Source organism: Haemorhous mexicanus, chromosome 14, assembly GCF_027477595.1.
Source record: "Haemorhous mexicanus isolate bHaeMex1 chromosome 14, bHaeMex1.pri, whole genome shotgun sequence".
In the NCBI taxonomy this organism is placed as follows: domain Eukaryota; kingdom Metazoa; phylum Chordata; class Aves; order Passeriformes; family Fringillidae; genus Haemorhous; species Haemorhous mexicanus.
Genome location: NC_082354.1, coordinates 20,109,955 through 20,125,897, shown reverse-complemented (window position 1 = coordinate 20,125,897; position 15,943 = coordinate 20,109,955). Strand labels below are relative to the sequence as shown.

General features: G+C 53.9%; 1 protein-coding gene across 12 annotated transcripts in view; it reads right to left on the bottom strand.

Moving 5' to 3' along the window:
* Nucleotides 1–15,879, bottom strand: part of MCF2 (MCF.2 cell line derived transforming sequence) — a 54,259-nt gene extending 38,380 nt beyond the window's left edge. For 10 of the 12 annotated variants that reach the window (XR_009488237.1, XR_009488238.1, XM_059859083.1 and 7 more), the window contains exons 1-4: nt 15,719–15,879; nt 7,076–7,144; nt 6,435–6,549; nt 994–1,084 (exon numbers count right to left, since the gene is read on the bottom strand). Coding sequence is in view for 8 of the 12 variants with exons in the window: in XM_059859083.1 (XP_059715066.1) it covers nt 994–1,084; nt 6,435–6,549; nt 7,076–7,144; nt 15,719–15,845 (402 nt within the window). In the remaining 4 variants the exon portion in view is untranslated. Of the gene's footprint in view, nt 1–993; nt 1,085–6,434; nt 6,550–7,075; nt 7,145–15,718 lie in introns of those variants that run through there. The other 2 variants (XM_059859089.1, XM_059859090.1) reach the window with 2 other exon arrangements.
* Between the last annotated feature and the right edge of the window lie 64 nt (nt 15,880–15,943).

Sequence of the window (15,943 nt, the reverse complement as noted above, 5' to 3'; positions counted from 1 at the left end):
TTCTTCTCTAGTGGTATGGTCACCACACTTGCAAGTTCAGATTCTAACATTCAGAAAAATCAGAAGCAAAAATACTCTTAGTGAGATCTATTCACACTGCAAAAAGGGAACCCTCTCTGCCTCCTAGGGGATGCTGACCAGCAAACTGCCAGCAAAGCCAGGTATTTTTAACACCAAGTTCAGCTGTAGCAGCATTAACCATTTAAAATACTGTAAATCTAACTTGATCAGAACCAGGTTAGCATTTTCTGTCTCAGTACATTCCCTCCACTTCATCCTTTCTCAGATGGACCACTCAATGACTGAGCAGAAACAAGCACAACAATAACACACCCAGAATACTCCCCCCAGCCCACCCCCATGGCATGGTGTGGCTGGAAAAGGATTTCTCTGTTAGCTCTTACCTCCCCATGCACCCACAAATGTGACTTTTCTACAGCTGAAACTCCAAGCTCTGGTTCCAGGACACAGAGCAATGCAGAATTGCACAACCCCCCTTGTGAGTTGTGTTCAGACCAGGTATTTGTTAATGCTTAATGCATGTGTGTACCAGATCATTTAAAACACATTAATGCATCCATACACTTTTAAAACAGATGTTTCCATCCATGCCCACATACAAATCCTTGAAGCCTGTTTAAAGAACCTAAAACTTTCAGTCACCAACAATTAGGTAAAATAAACTAATAACCAGTGTCAAGAAAGAACATATATGGAGCAAAATTTTCCACCCATCAAAAGCATAGAACATGGCACAAAACACATTTTAACCAGTGCAAAAGAGTATAAACCCCAGGAAATGGATCAAGCAAGCAAACTAACACACAAACAGCTCATTTAAGCACTCAAATTAATTACAGGGCCATAAAGCAAAGTGTTGCCTAGAGAGGAGCAGGAGCACCACTGCTCTGGTTCCCAGTGTTTTCTGAAGGAGGTACACAAAGGCAGGGGCACTCAGTGCACTAAGAGTAATTCACATCAAAGAGGACTTACTGCTATTTTTTGGAGAGTCGTTTTTACTGATGTCCATGTGTCCAGTCTTCTATCCAGGATTAGGATAAATTTGGTGTCAGACTCATGCTGACTGCAAGATAAGAAAATACCAATGACCAGAAAACGTTCCAAGAAAAGTGACTCTGCTCCCAAAAAAACCCAAATCCAAGAACTCAGAATGCAAACCACATTTTAGTATTTCTGCAGTTCCTGAAATTCCCTTTGAAAAAATTTTCCTGAACGCCCAAACTCTTTCCAGTGGTGCTTAGCAACAGGCACAAACTGAACCACAGGGAATTCCATCTGAATGTGAGGAAAAATGGCTTTCTCCTGAGGGTGACAGTGCCCTGGGACATGCTGCCAGGAGAGATTGTGAAATCTCCTCTCTGGATATTTTAAGAACCCACCTGGGGCTTTTCATATCTCCAGATATTGCAGCACAGCCTGCTGCAGGTGAAGCTGCTCTGGCTGGGGGGTTGGATCATCTTTAAGATCCCTTCCAGCCCAAGCTCTGTGATCTCCACAGCTCCCCTCCCAGCCCAACGTCCCTGTGATTCTGACTGTGCTAGCCAGGGTTCAGCATCACCTGAGACTGTGTGAGAGGTGGTGACAGCAGACTGCTGGAGACCAGAGCGCTCTTGAAACCCAAACTGGCCTTGAGAAGGAGCCTGCAGAGGAGCTGTGCCCCTGGCCACAGGCTCCCCCAGCTGATGGCCCACGACCCCTGCTTTCACTGCCCAGCTCAGAGCAGCCAAGGGGGGATTCCTGCCTTGCTTTGGCAGGAGACAGCAGAGGGGACACCAAGGCAGTGTCACCAGGGCAGGGCAGTGCCAGCCTGGCAGAGGGGACAGGGAGCTCTGGTGGCTCCCCCAGCCCGTCCTGCAGGGAGGCAGCCTCTGCCCCAAGGCGTTTTCCAGCACAGCCCAGCTGACTCAGCAAGCACAGGCTCCTGACTCCCTTTAACACCCAAGTCCTTTGAGCTGCTTTGAGATGCCCAGTCTGGCCAGGCCAGCCAGCTGCACCAGGGCTGCCTGCTCTGGCAGGGCCCAAGGCTGCCCTGTCTGTAACTCAAAGGTTCCTTGCCAGGCTGGGGGAGCAGCACACAGCTGAGCTACAGCTGCCCTGTGTTTGCACACAGCCAGCCTGGAACCTCCTCCCCAGGAGTGCATTCACAGCACACCCAGGCAATGGGTGCAGCGCTGACTCTGTGGATGCTGACACAGGACAGCCATGCCCACAGCACCCTGCCCTCGTGCTGGGAGAGCCTCCCAGGACACGTGCTGGCTGCCCAGAGGGCTCAGGTGTCTGCCCTGTGCCAGCCCTGTGCCAGCATCATCTCTGCTAATTCCTGTGTTTGGCAAGGCAAACACACGGGGGATTGCTCAGAGGTATCACAAGGCAGACAACACTTGGCACCTCACTACAGGAAAGAAAAAAAAGACACTTGAAGGCAGTGCAGGAGCTTTCATTCAGTGCAGATCTTGCTGCTCTGCTCTGTGGCAGCTACAACTCTGACAAACACATTTAAGAGGAATTAGCAGTGGTGCTCAGAGGGATAAGGACTACATTCCCTCTGACTCACAACAATAGCTGACTGAAGGCATGGAGAGGCTCCCAAGCCACCCTGTGACACATCTCATGGATCTGCAACTTCACACCCAAAGTGCAAAGGTTTCACTTGAATCCATTCAGTGGCTTTGAAGTGTAGAAGAAAAGAGCAGAGAAAATGAACATCAGATTTTACATATGGGTCATACACAGAAACATGGAATTAAGTCTGAGGCTGTGAGCATGGTGAGTCTGACTTTTCAGCCAAAACCTTTATTTGCTTAGAATGGTTTAGGCAATGGGAGACAACTCTGCAGGTTTCTGTTAGCTCTGTTCACCCCCACCATGAGCTGAGTGACCCAGGTGGGTGGGAGTAGGCCAAAGCATCCTTTGGTTTGAGGCAAAAATAAAAAGCCTTTGGTTTTTCAGCACACTCTAAAATTTTAAAAGGTATGTCTCTGAGCTATAAAGAACAATTCCCAGCTTCCCTGATGTTTCCCAAGGGCCTGCAACTGAAAAAAATAAACTGTGTTTACAGTTTACAGAACTGCTGTAATCATAATAGAACCTGAAGACAACCCCCAGAACCCAAGCAATCCAGAAAAGGCAGCCAGACTGTAGTGCAGTGCCCGTTAAGAAAAGCTGAAGCCATTAACTCAGGCCAAGGTTATGCTCAGGGAGCACCTCTGAGCATCTAATGGACTTTATCAGCTCCCTCACAGAAACAAGGGGAACTTCCCAGCAGCCTGACAGCCTTGACACCTACTGTGAGAAATTTGTCATTCATTCTAGGCCAGAGCAGAAAGTCTGTGACTATTTGCAACCCAGGCCTTGGGAGTTTATCAGATTTCCAGGCTGTGATGCACCTTTCAGAGGGACAATAAAAATAAATCAATGCTTTCTACCAAGGCTCTGGGGGCTCGTTGTTTGCATCCAGCAGCAGAAGATGGAGACAGATAACCAGGGCAAGGATTGCTTCTCTCTGGGTGTTTCTGGTCACTTTTTGATGCACCAGACTAAAAATAAAGACCTGGGATGTTTTGCAGGACTTGAAATTGGACCCTGGAGTCTGCAGCTGTGAGACTGAGCACAGCCCTGAGAGACTCCTTGCTGCTGGTGGGGTCGGAGCTCCAGGACCTGCCCAGCACTGAAATCCAGAGATATTTATAGGCAGCAGCACCCTCCACTGTGCCACTACTCTGTGCTATCAGTCACAGCCCTGAGCCACTCTGCACCTCACCTCCCAGCCTACAGCAAACAGGCAAAGCTTGTCCAAATACCAACGAGCTGTGAGTCAAAGAAAGAGGAGAAGAGGACAGAATAGGATGGGACATTTCAGTAGGAAGGGATCCACAGTGACAATCTGCCCAGGTGCCTGACCACTTCAGGCTGACCAAAAGCTAGGAGATGTTGTTCAGGGCATTGTCCAAATGCCCCCTGAACACTGACAGCCTGGGGAATCAATGACATCTCCAGGGAGACTGCTCTGGTGTTTGACAGCCCCTCAGCAAATAAATGCTCCCTAATGTCTGCTCTAAACCTGCCCTGGCACCCTTCCCACACCTCCAGTCCCTGGGTGCCAGGGAGAAGAGCTCAGCACTGTCCTCTGCAGATGGCATCCTCAGGGAGCTCAGAGAGCAGGGGGATCCCCCCAGCCTCCCTCTCTCACCAGGACAAGCCCAGAGGCCTCAGCTGCTCCTCACAGCACACTCCTCCTGCCCTCTCACAGACTTGCTCAATTCAAGGACCTTCACATCCTTTGTAAATGTGGCACCCAGAACTGCAGGCAGTATTGAAGGCAATACCAACCAAGGCTACACAGAGGGATCTTGCAGTTTTCAAGTTTTACTTTAATAGTAATTAAGTCAGGTTTTTGTAGTAACAATCTTACAGATGCCATAACTGACTTCAATTGATTTTTTTTAACTTCTACTGCAATTCTGGCTTAACTTGGAAGAGATAAATTCTTTCAGGCTAGAGAAAAGATTTGTATTTGCTGTGAAGACCACACTGTCACAGCCCTCAGTCCAAGCCTGGATAAAGTGCTGCCTTCTCACTCCTCAGGTCTCTTTTCTGCAAATACAGATCTGTCACACTTCCCTGCCTCCAGCAGCCCACTGCAGGTGCTGCTCAGCACAGCCAGCCTGCAGGCAGGAGCACTTTGAGCTGGATGTGCACAGAATAGAAAGTGGGCACCTATTTCTTACTTTCCTTTCCAGCTCATCCACACAAGCACTTCCTGCAGCTGCCTCCTGCCTGCAGCAGTTCCCAGGAATACTAAAAATTCACTTCCTACAGACTCACCTTCCTCCTGGCTCTGCTGTTAATGCAGCTGCCTGGAGGACTCGGGAGCAGCTCTCAGCATCCATCTCCTCTATCTGAATATGCTTTCCAGGAGAACAGTGCCTCATGAAATTCAGCTTCCCAAAACACTCCAAACCATTCAGCTTGCCCAAACACCACAAACCTGAGACCCCTGAGGCGTTCTCAGGCTGTACAGGCAGGACACCCAGCAGCTCCCTTGCACAGGTGTGCGCTTTCGATCTGCCCCTGCACATCCAGGTAAGCAGGTGTGGGTGCACCCACCTAACCCTGATATCTGGGGAAAGGAAATACCTCTGGCAGGGAAATAGCTCCCTCTTTTAGGCACTTTGTGGCCAAAGTCAGAGCTCTAATCCCACGACGTGATGCTGCTGAGGGATGTGTACCCAGGGGCACCAGGGCTGGCACAGACCTGCCACCCTCACCCAGGTGATGCTTTGCCTGGCCACCTGAGCCTTCCAGCCCCAAAGTGCTGGGGAGCACATGCTCCTGAGCTGATCAGACACTGGGGCTGTGATGGTGGCAGGAGGAGCAGAGCAGGATGATTAAAGTGCTTTTACTAAAAACATGCTGAACGTGTTTGAATCACCAGCAAGCTGGCAGCCCTCATTAGTTTCTTGATTGAGTCTGACCTATTCCAGGGACAGCAGGACTGCTCATCATGCTAATGCCAGGCTGTTACAGCCAGGTGGAATGAGAAGCCTTGGAGAAACCAGCCAGAGCTGGGAAGTGCAGCTGCACAGACCAGGGCTGCCTGCACAGGATGAAAACACCTGGCAGGGTCCTGTTCCTGCTGGGCCAGGAGCTCCTGAAACCTCAGAGCCCATCAAAAAGAGGACAGAGGAACCAGAGGCTCCTTTTTGGGTTTTTTTTCTGAACAGAGGTGCCCAAACACTCCACAGTTCTTCCAAAGCAGCTGCTGATGGAAAGCTCCCATCTAGCTGCTGTCAGCCTGCTCTCCCTGCAGGATGAAATTTGCCAAAACAGGCATTATTCAAGGAAATGAAGGATTCCAGGTAACTGAGTCACCAGGCTCAGCAGCAAGAATTAGGAGGGCCATTAATCTAAGTGTACAGCCCTGTGTGAGGCACGGGCAGACTGTCAGCAGCTTAACCCTGACACACAGGCAGGTGATGGGAGCTGCTGCTCTCTGCTGAGCCATCAGCTGTCACGGGGACCCCAAAGGCTTTGTTCTGTAATTAGTCTCTTCCTCTGGCTTCATTTCTCTTTTTCCACAGCAATGACTCTCTATTTGTACACGTCAAAATATTATTTTGCAGTGGCATGGTATATTTAAGCAGTGACACATGCCAGAGCTTGAGGAAAGCGTGTTGTTAATTAGAAACTTCATCAACTAAATGTGTGATGCATTCCAGCTGACAGGTCCCAGGGAGGATGTCCACTCCTTCCCCTGCAGTTCCTGGCACACAGAACACCTCCCCTGGACACTGTCAGGGCCTGCTCTGAGAGCTGGGGGAGCCCCTCACCCCCCTGCTGTACCCTGCAGCCCTGCCCAAGCCAGGCAGGACCCCCCCTGCCCTCCCCAGAGCAGGGCTGACAGGAGCTCCTACCTGGGCACTGAGGTCAGGTAGGTCAGGACTCGGGCCACGCTCTCCTCGGGCACCTGGTTGAAGCCAGCGTTGTCAGGGAGGGTGATGATCCACGCCCTGTCCTTGCCCCTTCCACCTGCAGAACACACAGGGATGCTGCCCTGGGGCTGCTGAGGGGCACAGCAGCTCAGAGCTCCCTCTGCCCCTGGCACAGGGGCCTTCACAGCCCCAGAGGAGCCAAGCAAAGCCAGCTCTGCCTCTGAGTGCAGCTCACAAGGGCAGGGGCTGGAAACAAATGCATTCAGCACCAGGCATTTCTTTATCTACTGCGTGTACTTTACACAGGACAGCAGAAGAAATCAGAAATACAAGGGCAAACAAACACACTGCTCTGGAGCCTACAGAAATGCATTTCCCAGCAAAGTGCCTGTCACCCATGGAGTGCTGGGAGGCCCGAATATTTCACAGTGGCACGAGACAGAAACCTAATCTGCTCTTGCAAAGTGCCTCCATGTTTTATTAACAGCATTTCTAGTGGCACTGGACACTGCCTGATGGCTAATAGCCTGTGGGAAGCATCACTCTGACAAACAGCAAAGAAATTTCTCTGGAGTATTTAATTACCACAGGGAGAGAGACCCTGAAGATGTTCTCATACTCACCAGACAGAAAAGCAAACTCTTTCATCAGATCATCACTGATGTCCTTGGCACAGATGGGGATTGCAGTTTCTGGAGAAAGGAAAAAGCAGCAATGAAAATAAAGCACAAATCCAAAGCAAACACATTTATCAATGTGTTAATCCAAAGGTGGAACCTGTACTTCCCTAAACTATACATGAAATTGTGTGATAAAGGATATGTGGACCTTAGAGATGTTATTCCTCATGTTTCTAATGGCTCTGACAGGGTGAGAGCCCCAAGTCAGCAACAAATGTGTTCCACCAAATGCACCAAGGGAGCACTGCCCTCCCCTCAGCAGGCCACATCCAGAGTAAATTTGTATATTTTGGAGGCAGCAATCCCACTCCCTGCTGTACCAAGGCCCCCAGTGCCTCCCAGCCCTGGCAATGCCATGGGCTGAGGTTTCTGCTGGGAGCTGCAGCATCCAGGGCTGCTGCCCTGGGAGCAAGGCTGGGCTCTCAGGCTGTGACAGTCCTTCTTTCTGAACAACCAAGCTCCTGAAATCATGCTCTCCCCTGGCACGGGGCCACAGCCATTGGAGAGGCTGTGGTTCTTCTGTTCAGTTATTAGATTTCTTCCTAATTAAATCATGGCAGAGCTGTTTCAATGCCATATTTAGCACCAGGATCATTTCAGAGGCAATGAAGCACATCAGAACAACACACACAACTTTACCTCTCCCTGGGAGAAGGAAACAAAGACCACACTGACTAAACACAAGAGGAGCTTCAAGCTGGCAGACATTTTTTTGGATTATCTATAAATGGAATGACAGCTAAAAATCAAACACCCTTGTTCCTGCAAATAAATGTTTTGAAGCACATCCATGCAGATTAAAGTCCTTGGGCCTTCTGATAATCAAATTTTAAACACTGATAATTTCCCAGAGTTGCTCCTAGGGAATACTCTTCAGACTGGTTTAAATCAGACAGGCTGCATACTTCAGCACACTCCAGCATAATCAATATTTATTCTATTTCCCTTTATTTAAGAAGCTTTCTGGTCACTTCTCCTTCACCTGAAGCTTTTCCAGGCCTGCACTGGCTGCCAGGTGCTGCAGCCCAGAGGTGTTTGGGGTTACCCTGCTGCCCCAGCCCCCCAGCCACGGGCTGCTCTCTGCCCTCCAGGCTCACACACATGCTGGGGTTCCCTCCTCTAGATAAAAATGGGATTTTTCTTTGTTGAGGACTGAGCCCCAGTCCCACTGGCATCTACAGGAACATTCTTGATTTTAACAGGCCCTAGAATTGGTCTTGGTGAGAAAGAAGTTTGTCTTGCAAAGATATTTCAAATACTTGTCTCTCATTCAACTGCTTCACCCAGCCTGAGGACAAGCAGCAGCATAAGATTTCTTCTCTATTTGCTGATTTCTTTTTTCAGCAGGTCAGTGGTTTCAAACTGATAAAATCCACATTTAACAGCTTAATGAGCTCCAGCACATGAACTAGATGGCACCAAACGTGTGTGCCACTGAAAACACAGCCCAAAGCCCACGCTGGGCTCGTGTCTGTCACAAATCAGAGGGGGCTGCTGTGTCCCCAGGCAGGTGAAGCCTGGCCCCAAAGCTCACCTGCCCAGCCCTGGCTGCCCCCAGAGAGCAGCAGCAGCCCAGGCAGGCAGGCCTGTGCTGGAACAGCCAGAGCCCCCAGAGCCCCAGGCTGGCAGCAAAGGTGGGTTTGGCTGGGCTCTGCTCTGGTATCAGAGGGATGAGCCAGCTCATTGAGGCTGATCAGGAAACAGGCTGCAGAAAGGGAGTTACCCTTCCAAAAAAAACACCACAGAATTTAAAATTTCACAAGCACTGTCTCACTGACAGCCAGCCAACAAGGTGCAGGGAGGCGGGGGGGGTTTGTGCCCATCCTGTGGGACAATCCAACAGGACACAGGAGCAGGATGCTGCCCCTTGGCAAGGCCAGGCACAACAACAGCCTGATTGTGGTGGATCAGAGCCACTCCTTGGGCAGCTCATCCCTGGCACTCACTCTGTGCTGGCCACTGACCCTCCTGGGCAAACACTGGGGAGGATCAAGGGCTGGCACCCAACCCAGAGCGTGCTGCTGTGGGGTGCTGCAATAAACCCTGAACTGACCTCTGCCTCTGACATCAATCTCTGCAGAAAGGGCAGTGAAAGGCAGGGAGGCACCAAAGGCAGCAGCCTCTCAAACAAGGCTTCAGCTGATGCTCTGTGGCAAACTGGGGGTTTTTAATTGAAGGCCACTCTTGGGACAGTACAGGAAGGACCCCAGGGCACTGCCCTGTGAGCAGCACAGCCAGCCCTGGCACAGGCTGCAGGAAGGCAGGGCTTCAGGAAAGTCCCCTCATTGCTTTCCAAGCCAAAAGGAGCCTTTGTGATCAGCAGCTGCTACAAAACCAAGCCTGAGCTCCCCACACAGCACCTCAGAGCACTTCACAAACTGCTGTCCCCCACAGCTGGCACCTCCTCCAGCTTTAGGGTATGACTGAAAACCAGCAGCACCCGGATGGGAAATGGCCACAGCAGTGCAGTGTCACCTTCAGACAGCCCTAAAATGAACATCCACAAAGGGCTGCTGCAGCTGTTCCACCCAGAGGCTCCTCTGCAGGGGGACAGTGTTGCCATGGCAGAGGTTTGGAGGCTGCATGAAGCCAAGCAGGGAAAAGACAAAGGGGGAATTCAGGGCTCTGCAGCCCCTGAGGAAAGCAGTGTGGCTCAGCCAGGAGCCCTGCTGAGCCTGTCCTGCCCCAGGTCCTGCTCTGCACAGTGCAGGACATTTCCAGCCCCTGCAGAGCAGAGTGAGAACGATGCTCAGGGCCAGTGAGCACCCCTGGGGGAGACACAGGCAAGGAGGGGCTGCCCTGCAGGGTGCAGGTGTGCAGTGACACCCAGGGAGGGGACAGCTCCTGTCCCAGCCCAAAGCCCTCTTCTAGCACCCAAACAAACCCTCAAGAACTCTGCTCTTAGCAGCTCCTCTTTTCTTTCCTCTTCCAAACTCCAGAGGCCACAGCCCTGCAGGCAGCAGCAGTGTAACAGGTGTGTAAGAGGTGTGTAACTCACCTGCCAGGCTGCCTCACCCTGACACCCTGACCAAACACTGCCTGCTGCTGGGAAATCCACCTGGAGACACCTCTGCTGTCAGGGAAGAACAGCAGCTTTCCATCTGGGGCTGCTGCTGTGCTCCAGGAAACAAAACTGAGGAAAATCAAGTGAAAAGTGTAAAATACCACACTGGGCTTCCCCACGATCTGCCTGTTCCAGGTGTTTGTCCTCTGGACACCTGCAGAGCAGCATTTCTTTGGTACCCAGGGAACTCCAAACCAGCAGAGCAGAAAGCTCCAACACCTGTGACTGCTGCAAGTGCCTCAGGGGACAGCTCCCTCCTCTCTGTGGCCAGGGGCTCACCTGCCCACCCCGAGCCTGGCTCAGCCTGCAGGCACCTGCTGCCTGTCCACAGCCAGTCAGAACCAGCTTTCATCTCCAGGGAAAGGTTTATAAATGGCTGTTTTCCTGTGAGACATGATGCATTGGTCCTGAGGAGGACGGCCCCTGCCAGGCCTGGAGTCCTGCACAGGGCATGCAAGTCCCCCCAGCACTAGTCCATCCCCAGGAGTCCATCCCTGGGTCACCTCACCAGGTGCAAGGACTCCTTACATTATCTTTTCTCAGGCTGGGGGAGATTTTTAAGGAACAGCTCACTCTATTTCCAAGCTCCTTCTTTTCCTTGTCCCCAAGCACTGCTCCAACACAGCGTAGGAAGCAGCAGCAGATGGTTCTCTCTCCTGACCCAGGGCTGTGCTTCTCCTGCAAGGCTTTCCAGGGCTTGTGTGCATGAGAGCTTCAGTGCAGACACATCCATCCCCACCACCCAGCCTGGGGGTGTGCCCACCACGAAACCACACAGCAAAAAAAGGAAAGCTTCTGAAAAACCAGAATGACCTTTTCAAAAGGCTTAGATTTAGACACACTGAGGATAAGAGGAAAAAGGCAAAAAAAAGGCGCTGTGAAAGGGAAAGAAGACAAGAAATAGAAAATGTTAACTGGGTGCAATGCAGGTTTGAGGACCATCACCCAGGCAGTGTGACTGACCCAAGGAGGAGTGTCCCCACGGGACAGCCAATCCCCCCCTCCAGCAGGAGCCAGCCCAGTGCCCAGCCAGGGCTGGGACCACCACACCCAGGTGTGCCCTGAGCCATGGCTCTGGCTCCAGAGCCCAGCTGCCAGCCCAGGGCAGGGCATCCCAGTGCCAGGCATGTCCCCAGGAGCTGCAGGGCATCCCAGTGCCAGGCATGCCCCCAGGAGCTGCAGGGCATCCCAGTGCCAGGCCTGCCCCCAGGAGCTGCAGGGCATCCCAGTGCCAGGCATAACCCCAGGAGCTGCAGGGCATCCCAGTGCCAGGCATGCCCCCAGGAGCTGCAGGGCATCCCAGTGCCAGGCATGTCCCCAGGAGCTGCAGGGCATCCCAGTGCCAGGCATCCCCCCAGGAGCTGCAGGGCATCCCAGTGCCAGGCCTGCCCCCAGGAGCTGCAGGGCATCCCAGTGCCAGGCATGTCCCCAGGAGCTGCAGGGCATCCCAGTGCCAGGCATCCCCCCAGGAGCTGCAGGGCATCCCAGTGCCAGGCCTGCCCCCAGGAGCTGCAGGGCATCCCAGTGCCAGGCCTGCCCCCAGGAGCTGCAGAGGGGCAGCAGGAGCTGCCAGGGCAGTTTGGTCAGTGTGCTGGGGTGGCACAGCTGCAGCCACTGCTGAGAACCAAACCAGCACAGCCCCACTCCTGCTGGGCAGCCACTGCTGCCACAGGACAAGGTGCAGCCAGCCAGGAGCCCAGACAAGGTGCAGCCAGACAAAGATCCCAGAGCCATGGAAATGCCATCCTTGGGCACAGGTCTGAGAGCTGGAGAGAGCAGAGGGGCTGCAGGGGCCCTGGCTGAGCCACACTGCCAGTGAGGAGGAGGAGGAGGAGGAGGAGGAGGAGGAGGAGAAGGATGTTCAGGGAAGGTTAAAAGATCCCCTCTGCTGGAGACCATGGAGTTTTGGGGCCAGGGGTGGGAGGGAGGGAATCTCTTCCAATTTATATTTAGCAGCTGAGAATCTGGGGAAGCTTTGCTAAGAAAAGGTGAAGCAAAAGCAAATTAAGCAGCACCAAGGCTTAGCTGTTACCTCCTGCTATGCTGTGATGTTTTCATGTCCAATCAGAGAAACCCCATCCTCACATCACACCAAAGTAAGCACAAATTGGGAATGATAAAAGGCAGCTCCACCATACATGAACTCACGTCAATTGCCAGAAATGCAATAAAAGATTCCCAACACCCCCTCTTCTGGATTCAACCTCAATGTGGGAGTTGAGAAAATCTCGTTTCTTGCATTTCTGACATGTAGGATCTTCAATGTACTTTAGTTTTCTCCTTTTTCCAGCTTCAGCCACTCTTCCCTTCCCAAAGAGAGCAGTCCACGTGTTTGCCCACCAGCAGCAGGGCACACCTGCCAGCTGTGCAGGCAAAGGCACATGCAGCACCTGCCAGCAGCACACATCTTCCAGTCCAAACAATCAGCCCCTAAACCAGAGCCCATTCAGCACAGAAGACTTCCAAAAACCCAATAAAAATACACAGACACCAGTAACTTTCCCATCATCATTCAGCACCATGCAAACACCGATTTTTCAAAGAAATTCCAGCACAAAGTAACTCCTGGGATGTATTTCAGCAGTAAATCCTGAGGCCCCACTAGCTGCCTGGAGAAGCTGGAATGAAGTTCACTGAGGACACTGGAACAATTTATTTCACAGCTGATACAGCCAGGAAACAAAACTAGGCAGCCAGGTTCCCCCAAAGGCATCACCTGGAAACTCTACTGTAAAGGAAGGGAAAATAAACACAATTTTTCCTGAAGTGAAAATGCCCAACTCTGGCATTCCCCCACTGAGCAAAAGCACATTTCCAAATCCAGCTGACCTGTTCCTGCAGCAGGAGCAGGCCTGTGCAATGGAAAGGGCAGTGGGGAGGGCACTGCTGGTGCTTGCTGGCTGTGCCACCCCCAGCCCTGGACAGACACCCCAGAGCAGCAGGACAGCTGTGCTGGGCTGGGCCCCAGGGAACAGCTCTGCCCAGGACATCCTGACTCATCCCTGCCCTAAAACCAAGTCCAGCATGGCCTGGGAGGAAAAAGGGATTGAGAGAACAAGGCAGCCCCTGCCACCAGCACTGCTCACACTGCAGCTCCTCTGCCCGCCCGTTTTCCACTGGCCTTGCGTTGCCAGGTGAGGGAAGCTGGCAGCAGGGCCCTGCCCTGTGCTCAGCACGTGTCCCCAAACAGCCCCTGGCACAGCCACACGTGGCTGTCCAGAGAGGCCTGTGGCTGGTTTGTGGCTCCAGGACTCCCCTGCAAGTCCCACCTGCCAAAACCAACACCAACCACGGCTCCCAGAGCAGCACAACCAGGGCCAGTGCCCCAGCTCTAGCCCCCATCCCCAGGCACTCTGTATCTCCAAGCATCCCCTCATTCAGTGGCAAAGAGCTCTTTGGGAAACTCTTTCTTTGCCTCACCATGTTTTACACCTCAGTTGTTCCCTCCCACACAGCCCTGCTGTCACTTCACTTTTGTCCTGGTACATGAATGATAACCATTAAACTGGTTGTAGCAAATGTGCTGCAGGGAGAGGAAGCACATCCCACGTACTACTGCCTGCTCCAGACTACTACAGCTCTGCGGGCCACCCCGAGGGCCTGGCTGATGCCAGCACTGAGCTGCTGGGGCTCTGCCATGCTCTGAGGGAGCCCAAGCCATCTTAGAGATGGGAATGGCCATAAAAGGCTTGGGGTTTTTACAGCCTTTTATCTCAGTCTAAGGCAGGTACGGCTGGATCACCTTCTACTGGGAACAACCAACAGGTTTCCAGTACTGCTGCACGGAGGGAAATGGTTAAAACATGGTCCCAGACCAGGCTGAACGCTCAGAAATTGGCAATAGGGGAAAAACCCTTCTGATTTATTTTTAATCTCATGATTTGGAGAACCTTACTCAACTTTGTCTCTTTGTCAACATTTTATTTTCAGAACCTGTGTGGATGCCAAATCATGGGTCCGGATCCTGCAGCTATAACCACACAAGTGTGCCTTTGTGGGGATATTTTGGCTCTGTACCACCATTACACAAAGGTCATCTGCCAAGAGCTGGTTGGGAGAGAGGGCTCATGCTCAGAAGAAACCCACTGCCTGCTTTCACCTGGTTCCCAGAACACAGCTCACAGCAAACGTGCACCACCTGTGTCCCCGTGCCCGTGGCACCAGCTCCTGCTCCAGCAGCAGGGCTGTTCCATGCCAACAGCAGCACAAGGAGCATTTACCCACATCCATTCCAGCAGCATCCTTTGCTAACTGACCACGACACCCCTGCCTACACGAACCTGCTCCATTTCAGGGTGCAGGAAAGGAACAGGGTCAGGTGGGCAGGGCAGGCAGAGCAGAAGGTGCTGTGGCAGCACCTCGGAAGGGCATGGCCACAGCAGCTCTGGGAAGCAGGTGACACGTTGGTAGGGTCCTCACCTGTGACCCACCCCTGACAGATTCCTCCTGCACCCCAGCTGTGCCTTGCAAAGATGTCAAGAAGGCTGGCACTAGACGGGAAGCTTTTTTGGGTCAGTGTGTCTTTTCTGGGCCCGGCACAGCTGCAAGCACTCTGCCAGCTGCACACCACCAAGGAGTGATGGCTCTGCCTGCTTCCACTCCTGACGAGGTGAGCATCCCCCAGAGAGCCCGGGGCCACCCGAGGGGCGCCTTCCCCTCCTGGGTCAGGAAAGACCTCACTGAAAAAATACCTGTAACTCCCCTCGGGAGAACAGGAAAATAAGGAAAAAGCGAGGGCTCCACACAACTTCTGAGCAGATCACCGTCCATCAAAGGAACATCGCTGAGGCAGAGACGGCCTGAGATAAGGGATCAGATTGCATCTGCTTCTCACGTTCAGGGTGTGCAGGCACAGAAGCTCAGCGGCTTCAGCACAATGCTGCATTCCCGACAGCCGGGCGTTCAGGGGACACAGGGGGGACCGAGGTGTCTGACAGGAGCACACCGAGGTGTCCGACAGAGGAGCACACCGAGGTGTCCGACAGGAGCACACCGAGGTGTCCGACAGAGGAGCGCACCTTCCACACATCTCCGTCCTGCTTCTCCACGTCCCACCGGGAACGGGCAGCCACGGCCAGAGGCGAGCTACGACTTCCCAGGGAAGAGCTCTTCAGTTGTGGCCACGCAGGGGCTCGCACTGGGGAACATCCCTGCCCCTGCCCGGCAGCGCCTGCCGCCCGCACCGGGCAGCCCGGCCGCGCACCCGGGGACACCGGCACCGCCGGCAGCGCGGGGACAAGGCTCCACTGAGCACCCGGGGCCGTTCGCACCCACCGTGCCGTCCGTGGACGAATAACAGAACAGCAGCTCGAATCCTCGGCCACCCGCGAGCGACGGACCCTGCCGGGGCTCCCGGGCAGCGGCAGCGAGCGCGCAGAACGCGCCCGGCACCGGCACCGGGGAGGGACGGGGCGGGCACACGTGCCCGCGGTGCCGCTGCCCCACGGGTGTCCGGGAAAGCCGCTGTCCCCCCCGCCGCCCGGACACCTGCGAGCCCCGCCGGCCCGGCCGCCCGCACTCACCGGCGGCGGCGGCCTCCAGCAGCGCGGCGGCGCGGAGCAGGCGGTAGTAGCGCTCCATGTCCCCCGCCGAGGTGCCCCCCGGCGGGGGCCCGCCCGGGGCCGGGGCCGGGGCCGGGGCCAGGGCCATGCCGCGGGCAGCGCTCCCCGCCCGCAGCGCCCGCTCCGCGCCCCGGGCCCGCCGGGCGGGGCCGCCGCCTCCGCCCGCCCCCGGCCCCGCCCCGGCCC